This window comes from Peromyscus californicus, unplaced genomic scaffold (assembly GCF_007827085.1).
Source record: "Peromyscus californicus insignis strain IS unplaced genomic scaffold, ASM782708v3 Scaffold_17__1_contigs__length_78620276, whole genome shotgun sequence".
Lineage (NCBI taxonomy): Eukaryota > Metazoa > Chordata > Mammalia > Rodentia > Cricetidae > Peromyscus > Peromyscus californicus.
Window position 1 is genome coordinate 45,765,573 of NW_026294469.1, and position 18,962 is coordinate 45,784,534.

Genomic DNA, 18,962 nt, shown 5'->3' on the forward strand with positions numbered 1-18,962 from the left:
GCATGCTTTAAAACTGTTGGGGAGCCAAATGGATATGAAAAATGTAAATGCTATGTATCAGAGGTATATTTTGTGTGTGTGTATGTGTGTGTATGTGTGTGTGTGTATGTGTGTGTGTGTTATGTGTGTGTGAGCATTCTTATGTGTTCACATATTCCTGTGTGCTTGTACTGAGGGCTTTATTTGGAGTACTCCACTGAGCCTCAGTAATGAGAATCTCAGTACTTAGAGGTTAACTGGTGACGAGAAGGGATCTGACCGTAACATGTCACCCCATGGATCTCTAGAATTGATTCTGCTGATCTGGCAGGCTAAGTGGGTGTCCTTTTCTTCCCTTGTGGCTCCATATGTGTCCCTCTTGAAACTGTATGCTCATTTGAAGAGGGTAAACCTTTTTCCAGTTGGACTCTCCCACTAGAAACACCAAACAAACTCTCAATATAGTTTATTGATCCAGATGTAGGAGAGCAGGTAACACAGTGCCCATGGTCATGCCTATGACGGAGGCAGAATGCTTGATAACACCCTAGAAGGATATTCATCATGTCAGGTGTACGGTGCAAGCTCACTCCCCTAATTGGGAAGCTTCTCTCTTCACATCGGACTGCATATGGGGTGTGAGCAGCAGGGTCAGAAGGCATACACTTAGCCTTCTCATCACTATCCTGTGCTCTCTTACCATGTACAAATACGTAAGATTTAGGTGACACTCAAGTCTCCCGCTGAACACCAAAGATTCTTATGTCTCTTCTTTTCCTTAGCACAGTTTGACTTTTCCTTCGTAAAGGGAGACGTTGCCTTCTTCCATTGTTCCTTTTTATCTTTTGTGACAGTTTCATGGAGTCCTGTCTGGCTTCATGCTGTGTACATAGGATGAATTTTAACTTCTGGCCCTACTGGCTCCACCTCCCAATGCTGGAAGTACGGGCCTGGACCACCACACTCAGTCTATGCAGCGCTGGGGATAAAATCCAGGGTGTCCTTCGTGATGTTGGCACTGATACCATAAAGAAAGCCACGTTCTCCAATGCCCGTGTCATTCTGCTGCTGTGATTAAATGTTTCATGTTAAGTTGTTTTAGAGAATCCATCAAACCTGAAATGTTTTAGCTTCTCCAATCTACATATTTTTTTAGCTGATTGGGAAAAAAATAGCCTTTTTGTAGTAGGTTAAGTTCCATGTTTGTGTTGGTATTTTTCAGGTCCTTTCACCCTTGGCTCACCTGAGGTGAGGTTTCCTGTTTGGGTATTTTCCTCCAGCAAAACTTAAGCAACATCTTTAGTGCCTCTTCCATAATTAGACATCACATTCCCTCTCCCACTCACTTCCTTCTCCACTCAGTGTCCCAAACAACCTTGCCACTTGCTTCCCTCTAAGAGGCTGTTTTGCCCTGTGTTTGTTCTTTCTGGTTCCTCTGACCATGATCTATTCTGCTCGATCTGGCCAGCCAGGGGCTCTCCAAAGCCCTTTCTTTTCCTTCTTTCTGTTCTTTCTGTTCGTCCTTCCCTCCTTCCTTCCTTCCTTCCTTCCTTCCTTCCTTCCTTCCTTCCTTCCTTCCTTCCTTCCTTCCTTGCTTTCTTTCCTCTCTCTTTCCTTCCCTCCCTCCTTCCCTCTTTCTTTCTCCCTCTCTTTCTTCCTTCCTTTCTTTTTTTTTTGTAGGATCTTCAACAGTGCTAGCTCTTATCCTACTGAGGACTTAGAAGTACAGTTTAAACCCACATATGTATTCTGTAACCCTTTTTGACCCTAATCATGTTACATCACCTTATCATTAGTGTCTACAGGATAGTATGCTCATATTAGCTTGTAAAGTCCTAGAGGACTGAAGATGGCCTTCACCAAGATGAGCTAATTAAAATGATGAATATTCATTCATTACTAAAGGCTTTGAAATTTTTTTCACTGTTTTTGGTATGTGTGAGGTGGCGTTGGGGATTGAACCTAGAGCCTCCTGTATGCTGGGCCAGTGCTCTACCACTGGGCTGTGTCTCTAACCATCAAAACTTGTTAACAATCGAAATGTGGACTAAGTTTATATCTTCTCTGGTGTAATGGTGCAACGATTTAATTCATTCATTTAGATGATTGTTCTCACTGGGCTATAGCTATATACATGAAATCACAATTCTTAGAAAATATGCACAGAAATATTTGGAGGTTAGTGGTCATGACTTATGTAAGTCTCTTTCTCAGGAGATTAGAAATAGCCATGAAGTACTACGTGTTTATAGCTAGATATTCTTCATTCCATTTTTATAGCTTTTGAGTTGCCTTGAAATTATTTCAAAATAAAAAGTTAAAAATAATTTTAAAATACTAAACAGGGTACACAAAATTGTTCATATTCTGACTATTTGGTTCTCTTTGCTGCTGAGGTTTCGGAGTTCCCTATGAGTTCTGGATGGCAAACACTTCTCAGGTGGACAGTTTGCTGACATTGTCACTGTTCCGAGGGTTACCTCCATATTCTGTTGATTATTCACTACCTTTTAGTTTTCTGAGACTTCATTGGTCTACTTTAACTTTTGTTTCCCGTAACTTTAAGAGGCTTGACCAAAAACCAAACCAAAACACAGCAAAAAGCCCTTGCTGATTCCCACGTCCTGAGTGAAACATTTCCCTGATGTTTTCTTCTAGTAGTTTCATAGTTTCGGTCTCGTACCTTCTTCCCAGGCCTTCACTCTAACTTACTTTTGTTGTTTTCTGTTAACTGGTGAGATATGGGGGTCTGGTTCCCTCTTCTGCACACGAGTATACTATTTTTTCCAACACCTTTATTAACACCCTTTTCTCTAGTTCGGGGCTTAGCACTTGTATTGAAATCAGTTAGTTGTAGGTATTTCTAGGCTCTCTGTTATGTTTGATTGGCCTACCCATTTCAGCATGTTAGTAAAAATGAGCTTGCTACACGTGGCCTTTGTTATTGTGAAGTGTACATGTATTAAGTTATATACCTAGTTTGTTCAGAAATTTTATTATAAAGAGATGCCAAGTTTAATGAAATGTCACTTCTATATCTTCTAAGATGACCACACGTTTTTAATCCACTCGGCTGATGTATATTTCCGTGATGAAGTACATCTTGTTTGAACTGCATAATGAGACAGCCCTGCATCTCTGGCACAGTTCAGTCTTGGCCAGATGCATCTCTCTAGGAACTCCTTATTTCTCCTAGGTCAGGAAATTTGTTGGCAACATGATTATCGACAGTCATCTATACTGACCCTCTGATTTCCGTGGTGTCAGCTGCAATTACTCTTTTTTTTTTTTTTTCCAGAGCTGAGGACCAAACCCAGGGCCTTGCGCTTGCTAGGCAAGAGCTCTACCACTGAGCTAAATCCCCAACCCCCAATTACTCTTAAAAATGACAAAAACCTCTTTCCTTTCTAAATTTCTTTTTCTTGGTCTAGATAAAAGCCTCTGAATTCTGGATCTTTTAAAAGACCCAGACCTTTGCTTTACTTTTTTTTCTGTTGTTTTCAATATCTCATTAGTTTCGGCTCTGTTTTTTTTATCATTTTTTTCCCCACTGTCTCCCTCCTTTTCCTAGTTTCTTTCTTCCTTTCTTAATGATTATTACTATTGTTAGTATTATTATTTTACATCCCAACCACAGTTTCCCCTCTTTCCTCTCCTCCCAGTTCCTCCCTATACCTTATCCACTCCTCCTCCTTTCCCTTCAGAAAAGGGAAGGCCTCCTGTGGATATCAACCAATCATGACATATCAAGATGTAGGAAGACTAGGCACCTCCCCTCATATCAAGGCTGGACCAGGCAACCAAGTAGGAGAAAAGGGGTCCCATAAGTAGCCAAAAAGAGTCAGAGACAGCCCCCCCATACACACTGTTAGGAGTCCCATGAGAACCGTAACATACATGCAGAGGGTCTAGGTCAGTCCCATGCAGACTCCTGATTGTTAGTTCAGTCTCTGTGAGCCCCCTATGAGCCCAGGTTAGTTGATTCTGTGGGTTTTCTTGTGGTGTCCTTGGCTTCTGTAGCTCCTACAATCCTTCCTCCCCCTCTTCTGTAGGATTCCCCGAGTTTTGCCTCATGGGTGAGGGTCTCTGTATCTGTTTCCATCAGTTGCTGGATGAAGCCTCTCTGATGACAATTGGGAGGATAGCGGAATATCATTACGCATCATTATATTGACATTTTGTTATTGTTGTTGGCCAGTTGTATTTGGTTCTATCCTAGGTCTCTAGGATATCTAGCCTCTGGGTCCTGATACTTCAGGCAGTGTCAGGGATAGGCTCCCTCTGGTGGCATGGGCCTCAGTCTGGACCAATCACTGGTTGGCTACTCCCACAGTTTCTGTGCAACTTTTACCCTGGCACATCTTATAGACATTTGCCTAGTTTCTTAAGGTGCAATGATAACTTGTTTATCTGTGATCTTTCTACTTTTTTTTTTTTTAAAAAAAAAAACACATCTCCCTATGTAGTTCTGGCTGTCCTGGACTCACTATGTAGACCAGGCTGGCCTTGAACTCACAGAGATCTGTCTGCCTCTACCTCCTGAGTGCTGGCATTAAAGCTGTGTACCCCTATGACCAGTTGCTTTTTTGATGTGGTTGTGAATTTCCCTCTTAGTTTTGCCATGTCTCATATTTCAGTATGTTGTGTTTCTGTTTATTTATTTCTTAAAATTCTAATTTTCATATTTATTTCTTCCTTGATCCATTGATCCTTCAAGAATGGGCTGAATTCTTTTATTTTTTTTTTTACTTCTAATTATTGTATTGTTGTCAGAGAAGATACTGTATTTCTTTCTTTCTTTTTAAGTGCTGGAATCAAGATTAAGGCTTCATGTGTGTCTGGCAAGCACTTTACCATTGAGCTATGTTTCTAGTCAATGATTTCAGCTTTTAGAAAGTTTTGAAACTTGTTTTGTGGTCTAGCCTTTGGTCTATCTAGAGAATGTTCTATATGCTGCTGAGAAGAATGCGTATTCTGCAGTGCTGATGAATGTGTATAGATATGGATAAAGTCTGCAGGGGACTCACCCTCACTTTTTCTCCCAGGGTAATCTTGAGTAGGGAGAAGTAAGAAATATTTAGAATGAAATATAGAGGAGAAAGACAAATAGAAACACAGGATAGCCTCGTGAGGGCCTTCTGTCTCTGCTAAAGGGCTATTTATAGAAATGCCAAGGGGTGGAACAAAAGACCTCCCCCAGCACAGCCAAGTGCAGACCCTTCAGAATACCTGGTAACCATGCACATGGTCAATCCATCCCCCTATGCAGCCCTGCTGGGTAAAGCAAGCTCAGACCTCACTAGGAAAACTCTGTAGACCCCAACAATTCCCTCTTCTTAATTTTTTAAAGAGCCCCCCAGGCCCTTCAATAAACTGAGTCTGTCTTAGGTCATTCCCTTCAGCCAGACAACTCTTACCTGCCTTGGAGGTACACTTTCCATCAAGTCCCCTCTGGCTTAGGTTGGGAAGCTGGCAAGAAGAACATTGCCCGTCTTTGACTCTCAACCTCTGGCAAGAGGGGTTACTGAGCTTACCTCAGCTCTGGCCTAGGTTTCTATTGAGCTTACAACCATCTACAGCAATCTCCATAGCGGCCACACCTCCCAGTAAAGGAGTAGAGGATGATAAAGATGAAATTCCTTTTTTTTGGAATTGGTTTAAGGTGATCACAGCCTTAGCTGTGCCAAGCCCTTTTTTAAATCAATAAACTCTTGATGCAAACTGCATCAAATAAACTACATTAAACTTAAAGATTACCTTAGCTTCACCAAACTCTGGTTCATTAATATCAATATAATTCTAGTATGAACAGTACTATACACATTTACAACTAGCATGACTATTTACTATATGTATTTACACTTCTTACAAACCTACATCACTATACATATTTAAACTTACATTCTATAGGATTACTTTATAAACCTTAGCAAACATCAAGAAGAGATTTCTTAACTAACAGCTAGAAGAGATTCCTTAACATCTGGATGATATATTTTTTGTTTGTTTGTTTGTTTTCAAGACAAGGTTTCTCTGTGTAGTTTTGGTGCCTGTCCTAGAACTCACTCTGTAGCCCAAGCTGGCCTTGAACTCAAAGAGATCCATCTGGCTCTGCCTCCTGAGTGCTGGGATTAAAGGCATGCACCACCACCACCCAGCTAAAAGATATTTCTTAACTAAATTATTATCACTATACATATTTACTCTTTTTGCAAGCTTAATTCAAAAGGCAACTCTATAGTACCACTTTACAAACTTTATCACACATCTAGACTTTTTTTAAAAGAACTTTTTACATTATGTTCCAACAAGACAGAGTACATAAATTGAGAACCACCACAGTTAAAATTGCAGGTGAACTCAAAACTGTTGATTTCTGAAGTTCACAGTCAGTCTTGATAACCACCTTAGAGTTCTCCTGACAGTTGAAACCAGAGCCTAATTTGACAATGGCTCCCTTGACCCTGTGACTTGGTGAGTGCTGTTGCTGTGGAGTTGTAACACTTGCAGCTAGGGGGATGTAACACTCAGGACAATGCCCCTCCCCCAAAGTCACCTTTCTCACCAGACTTTCTCAGCCGTTCTGCAGACAGCAGAAATGCACTCAGTGGCAGACAGTTTCTAACTAGTGGTTGTCCTGTTACCCAAACTCCTCAGCAGTCTGGAGGTCTCCTTATTCTCTTACTATCTCCAGACTCCAAGATGGAACCTCAATATCAGGAACATCGGTTCCACTGCTCTTTCACTCCAGTTCTTCTGGAGGAGTGTCATTGGAACCAATATTCCTTTTTTCTAAACTCAGGCCACCAGCAAGTTTCTGAGGTACAAATTTCTCTCTTCTTAATTTTTTAAAGCTTCTTTTTAAGATTACCATGAGTTCTTTTAATGATGCCAGTGTTTCCCTCTTGTATCTTAAGCATAACTCAATCCAATAAGTTTTTTTCCATACCCAAAGCCATCTTCCAGTGTAAGGACAATTTTCCCTTGTTTTCTAAAGGGTTTTAAAGTAATTTCTTGATAAACAGTATTAGTGTTTTAACTATCTCCTGAGAGGCAAGCTGGTTGTTTGTTCTTAGTTTTGGGGAAATAAAGCTAAGGTTTCTAGCAGCACTTGGGAAAAAAAAAAAAAACAATGTTTTAAGCTGAATTTTTTGGGGCAGCATTTGAAAGTTTTTGTCCCTTTTTATTTGCCTTTTCTCTGTGCCAGCTTGCCTATCCTATCTTGCTTCTATGCACTGCATTTCCCAGGATGCCTTTTGGGTGCTTTGGTTTCCCTTACGCGGTTTGTTTTCATACTTTTGCTTTTAACATGGGAGGTTTTTGAGTCAAGATTTTGCTTTTTTACCATGGGAGATTTTCTGTTCTCCTTGAACTGACATTGATAGATGTATTTCCTTCACCTGACATTGTCCACAGAGTGGGGTCACGCCCACCCACCTGCATGCATTTGGACAGGCATTTTGGTGCCAGAAGCAAAAACCCTCTGGGGTTGCTTTCCACCTCTACCAGGTCAGTGAAAGAAAATTAAAGTACTTGAAACAAAGCTTTTTCAGAAAGGTCTTTTCCCTGATAGAAAAGAGAGCTTTTTCAGAGAGAATTTTGGGAATTCAAGCCTTGACTCCCTCATTGTAGGGAAAATTTTTAAAGCCTCCACTGCTTTCTCCATGCCGATAGCCCCTCCCCATCGCTCCACCTTTCAGGGAAGCTGTCCTTGCTTCAGCTTTCTGCCTACACTTTCCTGAACATCTAGAGCTAAGCTCTAGCCTCAGGGGACTTCTGGCTAGGGTCCAAAGTATCTGCCATTTTTCTAATACTAGCTTGAAGGAGAGACAGGACTAGTAGAGAGGATTTGTCATATTCAAGAGGTTTGTTTTTTCTAAGAGCCATTACAGGCGATTTTCCCATAGTGATAGATGTTGTTTCCAGGTGAGTTAAATTTTTGCTCTTACAGAAAGAGAAAAAAAAATCTGAGAAGCAAAGACCTGAAGAGCTTTTTAGTGTTTTAGAGAGAGATATTGCTAAGATTTTTTTCCAAAAAAGGTTTCAATTTTTGAGAGAGAAAGACCACCAAGTTTTCCCAAGACTTCTGTTCTCTAAACTTTTGGCTTCATGGCCAAGAGGAAATTAATTCTGATGGTACAGTGTTGTACAAGTGTTCTCAGGCACTGCTGGCAGAATGGAGAGTTTTGTTTCATTCACATCTACCTCAGGGAAATTTTCTTTTGTCTGCCACTTGGGACTTAGAATTTAAGCTGTCCACAGGTCAGAGCTTCCAGAGGAATCTTTTTCTGCCTGTTTCTTCCATCTTTGGTAGATTTTTTTTTTTTCTGATTTTTGCTCCAGGATTTTGTACTCACATTTCCATAGTTGGAAATCAAGGACATATTTTCTCTGTCTTGTTGCATATCTTATCCTAAGTTTTTTCTTATACTATATTTCTACATTCTACTTTATATTTTTCCTTTTTACCCTAAATTTTTCTGATTTTTATAGATAAGATAGACAGAGGTACTTGCTGCAGCCTTACTACCATCTTTGGCATTCCCCTGCCTCACTTTCACTTCCAAGAATAAAAGCCCCTGCCTTCACTTTTACTACAAAAACCGGACATATCCAACTGCTTCCTGAAGGGCTAACTCCCCAGCTTTTGCCAAGTCCCTGTTTCTGGTGCCATCTGTGGGGGGACCTGCCCCCACTTTTTCCCCCAGGGTACTCTTGAGTAGGGAAAAGTGAGAAATATTTAGATAGAATTATAGAGGAGAGAGACAGAAATGCAGGATAGCCTCGGGAGGGCCTGGGTCAAAACCTACTCCACCAGCCCCTTCTGTCTCTGCTAAAGGGCTATTTATAGAAATGCCAAGGGGTAGAGCAAAAGACCTCCCCCTAGCACAGTCAAGTGCATCCCCTTCCAAACACCTGGTAACCATGCATGTGGTCAATCCATTCCTTTATGCAGCCCTGCTGGTCAAAGCAAGCTCAGATCTCACTAGGAATCCTCTGTAGACTCCAACAAAAGTCCATTTGGTCTAGGATACAATGTAACTCTACAATTTTTTTTGTGTGGATGATCTATTCATTGCTAAAAGTGGGGTGTTAAAATCCCCCACTATTCAAAGTTTTATATATTGCTCAATCAAGGAATATTAATATGACTACTAATAATAGTAGACAACTATTTCAAACTCAGGAAAATAAAAGAAGTTTTATTTTGTAGATAAAAAGTAAATAAGACCTTGGAATCCATTATTCAGTATTCTATAAATAATCTATAGTACAGAAAACATGATGAACACTCCAAATTCTTATAAGTTGGGTTAACTTTTTTTGTATCAACACATATTAAATGGTTAGTGTTAAATGGTTGGGTAATCTGGGACAGTGCTTTGTGTGAAAAAAACAGCAGATGTGCCTCAAAACACAGTCATTGGTGAGGTCATCCCTGTGGGCACAAAATAACAGACCATAATTAGAAGATGATGGATCTTTGCCAGGAGTTAGAATGTAGGAAAAAATTTTCAGAACCATCATGGGTAGTTTCTTCTGTTCGCTACTGCTACTAAAGTCGTTGGCAACATGGTAGACATTATTGGGAAGTATTTCAGACAGAAGACAAAGCAATTTTAGTATGGAAATACTCAAAAAATAGTCTTATTGGTTAACTCTTATAGCATAACATTACCTCAAACTCAGTTGCTTAAAATAACAAACATCTATGACCTCCTAGCTGCTAAGGGCCAGGAATTTGGGGTAGCTGAGCTGGCAGTTCTGGTTCAAGGTCTCATGATGTTGTAGTCAGTATGTCGGCAGGGGCTACAGTCATGTGAGGGCCCAATGGGGGTTCCACATCCTGGGTGAATATGCAAGCTGCTGTTTCCAGGTGGCCTCCATTCTGTTGTGGGGTATCCACCAGGGAAGACTGCTTGGACATGGATTTAAGCCAACAGAAAGTCTTTATTAGCTGGCCAGTGACTACACTAGGTGTTTCGGATCCCAGTGTAGCCCTCAGCCTTTCTCACAGTGAGTTTTTAAGCACAAAATCATGTTTTGGGTTGACACACTTCAATAAAAAGAACAGCTAGCCAGAAGTAGAACTGCTGAAGCCATAAAGCAAAGTTAGTACATTTAGAAACTTTTTCAGAACTGTGGACTCTGATGGAGTAGATATTTGTTTTCATTTTGGCAGGTGGTACTGTGTACATGCTGAGTTTTATGGATTGAATGGTACTTCCATCATGGAGTCAATAGTACTAAGGTCTAGGGGTTGGTCCTAAAGGGTAAGGGCTTGTTACACAATCTGTACCATGTCAGTGTTCCTCTAGGCTGCTTGCGTATCCTAAAGATGAGACCATTCGTTTCTCAAGAAACAGATCCAAAAAACAAGATGAAAGGTCAGTGTCTTTATGGCACACATTTTAAAGTTTTACTGTCCTCTTTCAATCACCTATTGATTATACAAATCTACATGAGTGTGTGTGTGTGTGTGTGTGTGTGTGTGTGTGTGTGTGTGTGTGTGTGTGTGTTGGGGGGTTATTCAATACAGGGACCATAGAGGGGCACCATGGAGGCAAAATACATATTTATTACAGTTAGTAGAGCACAGTTGAAAGAAAAAGAGAGTCACTTTTATAAAGAGATAGGAGAGATTTTTCTTTTTTTAGTGTATAAAAATAATGACTCTAGTTGAGGAGAATGGGTAGGAATGTCATTGAGGTGTATTCGATTATGAGAAGTTTAAGAAAGTACGTTTGATTTTACTTACTAAATTCTGGAATGAGAACTAATATCGAATTTTTCCTATTCTAATTAAGAAGAGATGCATTTTGTTAGCATGAGAAGCCCTGAATCCTAGAAAGTATAACCAGGATTCAGAATGGCTAAAACCTCGAAACAGCCCTCTGTAACAGTGACTATAATTCATCATTTCTCCTGGTTATGCTTTCTTTCTTTCACTGTTTTCTCACTTTCTGTTCTGGAGGCTTACCCCAGGAAGGTCATTTGACCTCACACTGACTTGCAGTATCCTCCATCCATTCCTCACCTCCAGAGGATTTGCTCCCTTAGTGAGGCTTACCAGTGCTCTCTGTTCATTTCCCTAACACCTCATTCTTCAACTATGTTCCTGCTCAAAGACTTCAAGTGAGTTAGACCAAAATAGAGTGACAGGAACACCATGGTTAACCTGGTAAACAGCTCAAGACTACACCATCCAGCACTGCCCCCTTTCTCACTCTCTACAAATCCCTTCCAAAACCTTCTCTTTTCTACCCCAAGAGTTGGCTCACACCTTTCTCTCTGTGACCTGTGACCCTTCCTGGGATTTTCATTTATCCAAAGGCTTCTTTTATCAGGTGTGATGCTGAGGACCTGTCAGGTCATAGGTGTCGCAGTCAACTCTGCTCTGTCTTAATTGTCTGGCTTCCATGGGAGACATTCAATCTCAGTGCTCCCCTTATGGATGAAACAGATCCACCCCAGAGCCACTGAGACTGTGTGTGAGGTACCACCCAAGAATCCCTGGTTTCTTTTCTTTCTAAAGCCAATACTCAGTTTAACCTCTCTCATGAGCCTTCCTTCACAGCTTACATTGATTTCCCTTCCTTTTTCAGTCCTGGGAAGCCACTTCTAACTTGATTTGTTTGGCAAATAGCCATATATTTCTTATCACTTTCCTCTTTAATGAATTTGAGGTTCTAAGGGCAGAGGCCATGACTTCCTTACAGGTCACAAAAGTTCCCATACTTTTCTGAATATGAGCCTGAAACAATTATTGTTTATGAATTTCCCCCGTGTATTGTGAGTGAGGGGTTCCTAGGAACACTGTAGACGGCTTCCTAAAGTTGATGATTGGTAGGCCGCCAGGATCTTCTCCAAACTTCCTTAATTGTGGGGTTGGCTGGTTAAGTAGATGGAGCTGTAGCCCACAGTTCCCATAACAGCCTATTCCTGTCCTAACCACAGCCTGCACCAGGCTGTGGTGTTCAGTTTGTGGCCTTTTCTGTGTGGGTTGTGAGCTGCATCACAACATGGGTCATCAACGCCTTGTCCTGTTTTGCTCAAAGTCCCTAAGAAATATTGAAACCATGATTAAATACTTCCTTTGTACTAATATGTAGGGGCTTGAGGGTACTTGTTACTGAATTATGTTTCTGAAGTAAGGTTTGATAATGATGGCTTCCTTTTACTAATGTTGGTGGCTATAAACATTTAGCTGCCCTTCTCACAACCATTCTGTGTGACTACCATAGCGCTCGCTAATCTTATTTAGAATATCTGTGTTAAGTCACAGGATTTGATTTTAGCAAGCTAATACAAGTAATAACCCCTTCTCCACCAAAAAAAAAAAAAAGAAACAGAAAATTAGACATAGCAAATATAGAACTTAAAAGAGCAGTTATGCTTGGGCAACAGAATATACTGTTAGCATAACTAGCTTTGTGCTATCATTTAGACCTTAAATGTTCCCTAAAGGCCCATGTCATAAAGGCTTATTCTTAAATGTGACACCATGAAGAAGCAGTGGAACTTTTGAGGAATGAGGCCTTGTTATTGGGGGTGTATCCTTGAGAGGGATGTGGTAACCTGATGTCTCTCCCTTTCAAGCCATGCTATGAGCTGAGGACCCTCTGCTATGTGCTCCAGGCATGAGGTAATATGCTGCTGAAGGCCTAAGAGGCTAATTATTAGTTATTAACTGAAGCCTCCAAATCTGTGAGCCAAAACAATCCTTTCCTTTGCCATGTTGATCAAACTTGAATGGTGAAAATAAGAGTCATGACGGTGACTTCCATATTCCTTTTTGCCTGCTGCCTGGTTGTATTTTGGTGGAGGTCCTCATCTGCGCTTGTTCTTAGGACAGCCAGCAAACATTACCAGCTTAGTATCAACACATTGATGATGGTCTGTGGATGCTCTGTCCATGGGCTTACAGGCCATGAGACACATTGCGCATGTCCATCTGCATCATATGAGAATTAACCGCAGACAGTTAGTAAAGAAAATGATTGAAAGGCCAAGTGAAATGAGCGGATCTTACTATGGGGGGTGACGAGGAGGGGGCAACTGGTGGTGGGAAAATAAGCATATTAATCAAGAAATTAGTTCAGGATAAGAAGCTTGGTTCAAGAGCACCCAGGTTATTTCTACATGCAAATTTAATAATTCTAGGGCAGTGATAGATTTTAGAGCCAGGAAGAGTTATCTAGAATCATTTATTCCTCTGTTGTTACAAACATAAATTAGTAAGTCAACACCCCATTATTTATTTCTCCATGACACACTGATAAAGAAGCGCCACCTATTATTAGAACCCATACTCACTCGGTGCGTGGGTTTTATTCACCCTGATTATTTATGATGACTTCTGTGTTTGAGCAAGCAAAGCTTCAAGGCAGCAAGAGTTAACTCGGCAGGCTGTTTCCTCGCCCTAATAGTAGTGTTTTAGCAATGCTAATCAGCTGTACTGATTTTCTGTTTTGATTTTTCCAGAATAATTAAGTGAATGATCTGAGATGCAATCAAGTTTGGCACTAGGGGGTTCATGCAAATGACTTATTTTTTTTTCTACATTTAAAATTTTGTTAAATGGAATCGTAAAGAAAGTTATTCAAAAACGAAGACCGAGTGGGTGAGGATGACTTAACACCCAATTTAGAGTTTTAAATGTACTCAAAATGTCTGTTTTAATGAAACACTCACCATTTGGTTACCCTTTCAGTGTAAATAGTGCTGTTTATAAAATGTAATTTTTTTCAATTTTGAAAGAGAAAATATTGGAAATTTTTAGTATAAGATGATGACACAAAATAGGAAAAATAAGGAGAAGATGTATTAAACTTTTCCTCCTTCGAAATAGGCAGAAAGGAGAAAGGTGCTCACAGCCATTTCCAAATCTATAGAAAAATAAATAAAATACAGAAAGCATATGCAACGTTCTATTAACATCTCCTTAAGATTGTAGACCAGCGCTTTCAGTAAATAAGTTAGAATAAAGGGCAACCCAGGTTTCTGGCTGCAGTGAAATCTCATGTTTCTATAGTAATCTCTAGTTTATTAGCATATTTATGAGATCTCGTCTCTTTCCACTGCACCTAAAACATTTGAACGATTTCTCAAAGAGTTTTAACCAGCTAGGTGCATTTGTGTTACTTCCTGTGCCTTGATCCAGCAATTGTCCTGGCTTTAGACATTTTACTCTAGGACACAGATTATCCTGGAAATCAGCTGGTATTCTGATTTTAATTAGGAAAATGCTTTGGGATGAAGCAGCCATATTTTTACATACACGAACACACAGTCACAAACAAATCTTTTTGAAAATAATATTTTAATTTTATATGGTTTTGTTTCAATGAACTCATATATAATGCTTTTGTCATACCATTTTAAGTATTTATTTTGTTTTTAATCATTTTTAGATCATTTTTTAAATTTAATCGTGTGTATGAGTGTGTGCCTGCATCCTCATACAGACCTTTTAATGTACTGATATTTTCCCTTACATAAATGTCACCTGAAACATGTCTTTGATAGTTCTGGGTGCTGAATTTTCAAAGCAAAGAGCAACCGAGGCAGTAGCTTGACTGGTGATCGGTTACTGTTGAGACGTGAAGATGTGAGCTAACAATCCTAGTATCCAGATCCAGCAGCTGCTGAGGACCATGTCTGGGTCTGTGGTCCTACTGTGGCTGGGGTCTGTGTTGAAGTCCAAAGCTGGTGTTGCCAACAAAGGTCACACTGAAGCCAGGGGTTGAGGTCACAACCTGAGGCCTTGGTGGTGTCTGGGAGCCATGCTGCTGCCAGAGCCATACTGATCTGAGTGCTTTCAGGCAGAGCCAGGATGTTGTCTGGGCCCGAGCTTTTGCCGAGGGCCATGTCTGGGTCCGTGGTCCAGCTGCAGCCGGGGTCTGTGTTGATGTCTGTGGCCTGTCACCTCAGGGGGCCATAGGAACCACGCCTGATGAAGCCAACACTGAGGTTGACCTATAGACAGATAGACACACACATACACACACACACCTACCCACAAGCAAGTAAACAACAACAGCAACAAAATAACTCAAGCAAAGAGAGCAAAGTAAGGAAAGGAAAAGATGACAGCAGTCTGCCTCGTCGGCCAGCCCCTCCCAGAGATTATTTGCCTCGGGTGCAAAAGAAAGAAACTGGACGATTCATGACACAAGTTATACATTAAAAGAGAACACACAGAGTCTTTCTTTTTCTTGGCAGTTCGGTTAGCATGCAGCAGTTTCTAAGTTTACAGACTAAACAGTTCTAATTAGTAAATGGACGGTTTGATTTGAAATGGTGGCTCAGGAGATAAACTTCGCAATTTGGGGTAATTGTTTATGAGTCGTTGGCAGATTACCGTTAACCAGCCTTCATTTTGTGTTTGAGGGAAAAAATGAAATCGAGTGTGCATATTTCACACTTCATTGAAGGGAAATACTTATCCTGACAAAGAGAAGCTATGGAACAGAAAATAAAAACCTCTCTCTGCTTATTTGTTACAACCAACTAGACTCAAGGTTTTCTTTTTCTGGTGGGCGAGGGAAACACTAACCACATCTTCAGCTGTAAAATGGGGACAGTCGGAGCCCCTGCTTCCTGGGAAAGTTAATGTGAAGATGACGTCATTGGCATACAGGCCTGTGCTGTGTGTAGTCTACAGTAGCAGAGAGGAAATGGTGGTTGTCTTGCTCAGCACGCGTTATCATCCCATTCTCCATAGAAGAGCTTCTTAGATGATAAGACAGTCAGCTGCAAAGCCCACTGCTGCATAATGTGAGACAGTGAGGAGTATCATTAGTTTGCACCGATTCACAAGTCATAGTTGAGCTACCTAATTAGGCTTCAAATATTGGAATTATTTAGTGACTACCCTTTTAAAAGATTTCACAGCCTCGCTTGATGGCTTACACTGTGTTTAATTATCCTGCAAATTTGTGATGTTTTCCTTCATCCTTAAATATTTCCACTCGATTTCTCTCTTGTGGAGTCAGAGATGGGTAACTTGCTAGAAGGTGCTTAAAGCATGAGTCCTTGCGGCCAGTCTTGACCTTGAAGAATTTAATATCCTTCATCCCATCTGTCCTCCTGAATCTGAAGGTTCTATCATATCTCAGTTTTTAGTTTTTTCTGCTATGCTTATTATTTATTTATTAAGTAACATTATCAACCCTGATGACTACTCAAGTCTGCAATTTCAGCTACTTGGGAGGCTAAGGCAGGAAGGTTGCAAGTTCAAAGCCTGCATGGTCTTCAGAATTGGGTCAAGACCAGTCTTGGCAATTTATCAAGAGCCTTTCACAAAATTTTTTTGAAGTTAAAACCATGCTGGGAGTGTAGCTTAGGGGCAGAGCTCTTACCTAGTATGCATGAGACCCCAGCTACAACCCCCAGAATCATCAAACAAACTAATAATGACAAATGACAGCAACAAAATGATGTAATCTTTTCAAGCCACCAAGTTATTATTTAGCACACTTGATTCCCTACATGAAAACTTCTTGTGGTGTGAAAAGTTCGTATAACTTCTCAAGATGACAGCTGTCACCCAGTAAACAACTGCTTTGATCGGACAATCTGGCCTCTTGTTGCTAGTTTTCTGTAGGTAAGACAATGCTTATCTTCCTCGTAACCTGTAACAGGCCAGTGATTTCTAGTTCCGTGTCCATTTCTATGATGTGTTGATGACACAGGGTACTAAGGAAGCCTTTTGTATTGAGTTGTAGCCAGGGAAGGAGTGCATGTGATTTCCTATTGCATGCCACTACAGCTCCGAAACACTCATGCCTGGTGCAGTGTCTGCAGAGTGCAAGGTTGATAAATGCTCATTGGTGGTTTTGCTTGAATATCCAATCGGAGCCTCAATCTTAGGATATCCAAGCTGAACCCAGTGGTAGGTTGACTGGTTCCCCAAGGGCCAAATCCCAAGTCTTCCTCCTTGATTATTCCTACATACAGTGACCAGGACATGTTGATTCCATCTGCTAAAATGCTTCCAGAGTCACTCATGTCCCTGGTAACCAATGTTGCTTTCTAGTTCACTCCCGGTGGTCTGTCTGCCCGCTCCTTGACATGTGAAAAGAGTCACTCTTTCTGCACACTTTAGTAGTGTATAAAGTGAGGACACGACCTCTCAGAGGTACGGTTGAGGGGAAGGTTTTTATTGTAGATATGAGGGAGAATACAACCAGAGACATCTGGAAGAGTTCAGAGCAGGGAGAGAAAGCAGTAGACTAAACATGGCCAGCAGGCTGGACCACGCCATGGGAGGGATGGGGAGAAGGAGAGAGAAAGAGGAAGATAAGGGAGTGTGTGCAGACAAAGGAGACCAAGAGAGAGGGCCAAGAGAGAAAGTCAAAAGGGAGGACCAAGACAGCACATGGCCAAAATGACAAGGTTACATGGGAATGAGAAGCCGGGGGAAGGGAAGCCCATGGGCTGGAGATATTTAGGGCAGGGGGTGGGATGAGAAGAGCCAGGATGCCCCACGGACTCTGGAACAGGTATTTGTGATGCTGAGAGAGCCTGGAGGTCAGCTTGCATTTTGGTATGCTAGCAGGCACCACCATTAGCCATTGTTCCAGACTTCCCTTTGGGCATGACAAGTAGCTCCTTGTTGTGCTTGAACAAAGCCTCACACTTTACAATAGCTTACAAAACCACTGTGATATGCCCACAGCCTCTCTCTCTCTCTCTCTCTCTCTCTCTCTCTCTCTCTCTCTCTCTCTCTCTCTCTCTCTCTCTCTCTCCAGCTGTTGTCATTCTCATACATGAATTAATTGAGCTCCCTAAATACACCCAGCCCTCCCTCACCTCTTTACCCCTTTCTTGGAACCTTTATCTTTTCCTGCCTCCTACCGGCGTCTCTGTTTTCCAGGCTTCCAAATATGTTGCTATCATAAGCTTGAGCTGTATTCTCCTCAATACTGTGTCTAAATGGATTTACACTTTTCCCAGGTGTCCGCATTTTCAGAAACCACTGTAAGATAGTTGATTTGGTTTTCATTCAAAAGATGGAAAAACTGAAGTGCTGTGTGAAGACACTTGCGTCACCAAGCATCTCACTGGGCAGGAAAGGGTACTAGCTGTGCTATTTTGGATATCTGCATTTTTGTTGTGCCTAGGATTGAGTGGCGCTCCTTGCACGTGGAATGAATTGCTTTACGAATCTCAGCCTGAGGCTGAGGTGCCTTTCTCTAGGCACACTCAAAGGAGCCTCTGTTTCATCATGAGCTCTTGGGACAAACGAGGCCAGATTCCTCTGCAGGCCCTCTTCTTCCAGAAGGAACTATGCCTGGCAAGAGAAGCTGTGTTGCTCTGGTGGGTTTCTTTAACGTCAGCTGGCATAGATCAGAAGAGCTTTTGTCAAATGACGATCTGCACATTTTAGTCACTTACAAAATGGCCGGCACCCTGCACCACATAAGAAACCCCTCTCTCTCCCAGCAGGAAAAATCTGGTGACCCAGCTTTTTCAGTAGGTGGCTTGTGTGTGTTTCAGCCCTAGTGACAACTGGTGCTGAGTCCCCTGGAAACAACTCTGTTTGGTGACTTTAATGCAACGTCATTGTTTTTCTTCCTGCAGATTGTTCTTCAAAGAAAAATGACCATTTTCTCAAACTCCTGCCTGGGCCTCATCTGCTCACTGTTGTGCTGTTGGGTGAGGGCAGCATCCTCTCTGAACCTGGAAGACCCCAATGTGTGCAGCCACTGGGAAAGGTAACTGTTCCGAAAGCAGCCAGAGCAGTCTATTCTGTTATCACCACAGGCCTGATGCATAGAATGGAAATTTGAGAAGACACTTTGAAATAACTTTCCTGTGAAAAATCAATTTAATAAACTGAGTCATGTTACTGCCCTTGGAATGCATAGTGTGTGTGTGTGTGTGTGTGTGTGTGTGTGTGTGTGTGTGTGTGTCTGTGTGTGTGTCTCTGTGTGTGTGTCTGTGTGTATGTGTGTGTGTGAACATCTGGTTCTAAC

The 18,962-nt window shown here is 41.4% G+C and overlaps 1 protein-coding gene across 2 annotated transcripts in view; it reads left to right on the top strand.

Annotated features, from left to right (window-relative positions):
- Positions 1-18,962, top strand: part of Megf10 (multiple EGF like domains 10) — a 161,901-nt gene that overhangs the window by 32,817 nt on the left and 110,122 nt on the right. The window contains exons 1-2 of one of the 2 annotated variants that reach the window (XM_052742214.1): positions 18,282-18,303; positions 18,568-18,701. In XM_052742214.1, coding sequence (XP_052598174.1) covers positions 18,586-18,701 — 116 coding nt within the window. In that variant the 5' untranslated portion in view covers positions 18,282-18,303; positions 18,568-18,585. Of the gene's footprint in view, positions 1-18,281; positions 18,304-18,567; positions 18,702-18,962 lie in introns of those variants that run through there. The other variant, XM_052742216.1, reaches the window with a different exon arrangement.